A 5349-nucleotide genomic window follows, 5' to 3' on the forward strand; every position below is an offset into this window, starting at 1 on the left:
TCAAGCCTGAATATATATATATATATATATATATATATATATATAATTTTCCCTAAATTTAATACAAAGATCTAAATTTTAAGTTTTAGATTTTCTAAAATTTACAAATACCTAATTTGGTAGAACTTTTTAATTTTTTAAAAATTGTTTAAATAAATACCTTTAAGGTTCTACCTTTTGCTAATCACTTACAATTTTTGTAATTACATTTAGTAATTTTAAAAATTACTATATATTTAATTGAAAATAATAATTATACATGTTTGAAACAGTTTGTAATGACATACAAATCAAAAGCTAGCAAAAAAATTGTTTGATAATCCGAAAGTTTATCATACATTTGGTCAAAACTAACAAAGATCATATCTCATTGACTAACAACTCTATATAAATTTACACTTACACCCTATTAATTATAATAAATACGAGATCCATAGTGGATAAAAACGAATAGAAAAAATATCGAGTAGATGCTATAAAAAGAAATATTGTTGTAGAGTCTAAAAAGAGAGATTTATAATTCGAAGTAAATCTTAGAATTGTTGGTAAAAAAAAAATGGGTTGCTGAATACTTTAACTATATATCCGGTTTTTGATGTATTTGGGTAAAAGAAAAGTACGTTATTATTAGAATTTTCGTTATACCAAAAAGCAGAATTTGTTAATAGATATGTTTTCGATAAATAAAAATAATAATATATACCTAAAATTCGAACTTTCAAAAAATAAAATTAGTTTTTATTTTTTTTAATGACTTCTAAAGCAAAAATAAAACTTCAACGTTATGCCTTTCTAGTACAAATAGGTCAGTTAGATATAATTTGATTTATTGTGGATTTAGATTAATTTAAATAAAAAATATCGTTAGATAATATTTTTTTATTTTTATTTTAGAATTTAATTATAAGTTGAATTTTTTGTCAAATTAATTATAAGTTGATTTACTTTTATGCATTTAATTTTCTGATTCAATCTATGCATTTAATTTTTATATGATGAATCAAATTATAATAAAATGACGTTCGGTTTTATGTGAATCATTGACCAGCCCTTATTTTTTTTTAGTATTCTTTATGCTTACTCTTATTTGTAAGAGAACTAATAATCATTGAAATTTTTTATATTCTGAATTCGATACAATGAAAATATTTGAGAGAAAAAAGGGGTAAAAAGAAAAAGAATGTGCACGAGAATCACACAACTTGCCACGGAGTGGCCACCACCGACCGTATGTGGATTGGAGGTCATATGGAAAATTCGACCAAGTATTAATATATTGAATTAATTTTGATTTGATCTAGCATAATTTTTAAATTAACATATAAAAAATCATCGAAAATTTCAGTAAAATTGATTTTAAATAAAAATAAATTGAAACAAAAATGATAATTTTGAAGATTCGATTTGATTTTGATATAAAAATCAAATAAACATAATTTTTAAAACCTTTGAGTCATTAACGAATAATCAAATAAAAATGGAAATATATTGTGAATATCTGTGTTAGTGTTTGACAATTTTACTATATAAAAGTTCACATTTTCTGGCCACTAACTCAGATGCTGACTAATAATAATAGAGGGGTGGGGTGGTGGACAAAGAGTGGGACCTAATCTTGCAATTTGCATGGACCTTTATATATATATATATATATATATATATATATGTATGTGTGTATATATATGTGTGTGTGTGTGTCACATCAACAAGAGCAACCAATTTGCCTACAAATATTCAAAGCAAATTGGTCCCCCTTTTTGAAATTTCTCACGTGTTTTCTGCCACCCTTTCGTCCCCGAAGACTTTGGAAAAGTTTGGACCAATTTTTTTTTTGATAAAAAAAAATATAAGTATTTAAAAAATAAATAAAACTACTTTTTTTTACTTAAAGAGGAAATTAGCTATATTGAACTGGATAAAATTGAATATAATTCGATTTTAATTTGATATAATGCTTACGACAAAAAATGATAAAAAATAATGTAACTCTGAATCATACCAAAAAAATCAAACCGGAATCGATGTATTTATATGAAATATATTTGATAAAAAATATTTATAATTTCAAAATTACTAAAATAATGATGAATAATTCAAATTACTAGACCTACCATTGAGTCCATGGAAACTATCAAGCCGAAGATTTATCTTACGGAGGCAAAATCCAACTTATTGTCTCTACAATCTATGCATGGTTTAGTCTATTAGCGGAGTTATATGTTCTATGTGAAATTGATTGATGGCTTATGTCCTTCATTCCTTTAGAAAAACTTCTTAACAATCTCGGATTCAATAATAGTGGCCTGAGATTCGATATGTAAACATCGAAATGAAGTGGTAGTGGGTTTGAGAAAACCGGAATATTAAAATTAGATAAACCGGTTGAAATTGGTATTAGTGGTTCTCTATGAATTGCTTGGTTTTCTTCTAATGAAACTTATATCCTTGGTTCTTGTGTTCCCTTCCAAGATCTAGAGAATATTATACATATCAAACCCACACATACTACACAGCCCATCTAGAAAAAAAAGGAAAAAAGAAGAAAAATTCACATCCAGAGACAGATGAGTTCTATCATGCGTGTGTAACTCGGTACAGATATAGGACACAACACACAAAACGCCGTACGCAGGCAACTAGGTGCAGACACGAAAATGGTGAAACTGCACCAGGAAGAACTGAGACTAACCCGAAAATTTCGAGGATGTGAAAAGTGTGGTGAAACTGCAGTCGGAAGAACTAATGACTAAGACTAACCCGGAAACATCGAGGATATGACAATTTTCTCCTGGACCTATGTTCCGAATTACTTATGCCATATCTAGAGGGGGGTTTCGCGCTAGAAATGGGTACCTGGTTCACGGGTATAAACACTACTGCTGCGATTGAGGGAGAAGTCTGCAGGTTGGGCAATACCATTTTCCTTTGAATCTTGTCTCCGGTGTCAGACCGACGCATGTGTAGTGAAACCATTCACCTCCTTGGCACTGTCCAAACAAAAATATAGCATGCCGTGATCGATGCATTATTCTCTTATGAAGTGATTTTATGGGTATCGAAAGTGGGAAGAACGGATATGAATGCGAAAGAGAGAGAACACTGAGTAGCCCATCTACCATTTGTGTCTCCCCAGGAAACTATTTATAAACTATGTGACGATATACCAAAGTTCATTACTTTAATGCCAGAATTGTGATTCTCCAAGAATTCTTGAAACTCAAGTGAAACAGATTCACAAGCAGTGATGCTTTTATTTTCTAATAGTGTAATTGTAAACTGTGCTAGCAGAACTTATCATACGGATTCCAATTAAGAGAAGAAGACTAACTATAACAAAGAAAATAGAAAGAATGAGTGAGAAATGCAAGGAAGAGACTCACATTCTCGTTGTCACAGGCAATCATGTCTCCAAAGGACACCTGAATAATGGTGTTAACAATCAAGATGGGATCAGTATCATACAAAGAGCTTCATATACCCAAAGATTTGCTTATACGATGCGATGTTTTGTGTCAAAACCTGGTGGCAGACACAGTAGGTTGGTTCATTAGGATCGATGGGCTGATCATCTACGGGGGTGAAGTCTTTCCGATGGCTACCTGGAGGAGGCATGAGTTCGAAATCCCTATCACGTTCTTGATCCCAGTCTCTGTCCCTGTAATCGATCTTCTTGGACTGAGGTGTGCTGTAGAAGGACTTGCGTTTTTCAGGTTTTGGAACTATTGGTAGTGGAGGAAGAACTGAAGGCTCGTCTGGCGGAATTTTTCCCTCTGACAGCGTATAGAACATGAATGAGAGTAAACCACATTACACTTAAATAGCCAAAGCAGTTCTGTAGACCAAGAAACAAGCTTAAGTTCTTCACTCAAGAGCACCCATCACAAATTTAAGAACTAGAAGGAGATTGTTAAAGCTACACTGAAGCTTGAAATCGGTAGCTAGCTGTTCACTCAACTTGCTATAAATGGGCAGCAACTTTCTTGGTAAGCCTCTCATTGGTGTTACAAGAGACTTTACCAAGAGATTGACTCCCAGGTATTTTCTTCTTGCAATAATTAAAGTGTGTGGTCATTAGAAAAAAAAAACATGAGAGTCATTAGTGATTCGTTTAGGAAAGTACCTTGCTTCAGATCTTCTGCAAAGTTATTCAGATCTTCATCAAGTCGCTTTACATGACTATCTATCTGTAGCCAAATCAAACAGAACAATTATCACCATAATCCCATCGGCTTAACAAGGGGAGTTTGTTCCCAAACCTTTGGCAACAAGTCTTATGATATTCAAGTTATTGATCGAAAACAACTTTTTATTTCATTTCATATTAGTAGGGATTACTATATGCAGAGATCTCGGGCTTGTGCACGTGCACAGCTACTCATGTGCTGGTGTGGTTGTCTACCGATTCACAACTTGCTACAAAACACAAAAGCATGTATATCTTCAAGTTATAACACATCTTTATGATCTCATTATAACACATGTTTATGATCCTATCCCACCTAGTGAAGGCATACTAGCACGGTTATTCATAGCCCAATGACTAAAGCTAAAACCTAAAGGAGCCCTGAAACAGAAACGGGCATAATGCCACAACTTAGTTTATTGTGGAGGAATAAGCAGCTTACGAGATCATAGGCTTGTCTTGCCAATAACACCTTCTCAGTACACAAACTTAGCGCGTTTTCTTGGCTTGATTCAATCTCCTTACGCATTTTCTCGATCGTTTCTTCGTCATCATGGCCATTGTTGTAATGATTCCCAACCCCTTTCTTGGAACTCTGTGACGCCAATCCTAAGCACAACTTAGTCTGTTGTCTCGTCTGGTTAATCAGCGCTTCAAACATCAACATAACGCAATCAATTTACTGAAAGTTCCTAAAATGAAAACTAATAAAACACATCGATCAGACACAATAATACACTACATTCACCCACAAAATCCAATAAATTCACTAACACATATACACTGGGACTCACAAATACACAATCATACGATTCTCAAGTGAAATTACGGTGACGGGCTTACACTGAGATCTTCCGTCGAGTTCACGGATTGTGTTCAGCAGTCTCTGGAGTTCCGCCGGCAAAGTACTTGCATCTACGAGGGTTGATTCACATCAAAATCAAACATAGAATAAATAGGAAAAAACCATAAATTGAACAAAAATCCGAGTTCGAAAAACATTCCCAAAAAGAAGAAAGATTCTCAGATCCGAGGGAAATTTCTCGAGCGTACACTCAAGGTAATCATCGACATAAACTCCGGTTCTCGCGATTGCCATCTGCGATGAGGTTGATTTGGATTTGCTTCTAGTTCAAAACTAGGGCTTGGAATCGGAGGTGAGGGAA

The 5349-nt window shown here is 33.3% G+C and overlaps 1 protein-coding gene across 1 annotated transcript; it reads right to left on the reverse strand.

Annotated features, from left to right (window-relative positions):
• Window positions 1-2398: 2398 nt before the first annotated feature.
• Window positions 2399-5349, reverse strand: LOC104823784 (PHD finger protein ING2). Its single transcript, XM_019203661.1, has 7 exons — window positions 5237-5349; window positions 5027-5098; window positions 4626-4834; window positions 4121-4184; window positions 3520-3770; window positions 3381-3419; window positions 2399-2987 (listed from the first exon to the last, which is right to left on the reverse strand). Exons 1-7 carry the CDS (start codon window positions 5280-5282, stop codon window positions 2874-2876), a joined length of 795 nt encoding a protein of 264 aa, XP_019059206.1. The 5' UTR covers window positions 5283-5349; the 3' UTR covers window positions 2399-2873.

Source organism: Tarenaya hassleriana, unplaced genomic scaffold (assembly GCF_000463585.1).
Source record: "Tarenaya hassleriana unplaced genomic scaffold, ASM46358v1 Cleome4, whole genome shotgun sequence".
In the NCBI taxonomy this organism is placed as follows: Eukaryota; Viridiplantae; Streptophyta; class Magnoliopsida; order Brassicales; family Cleomaceae; genus Tarenaya; species Tarenaya hassleriana.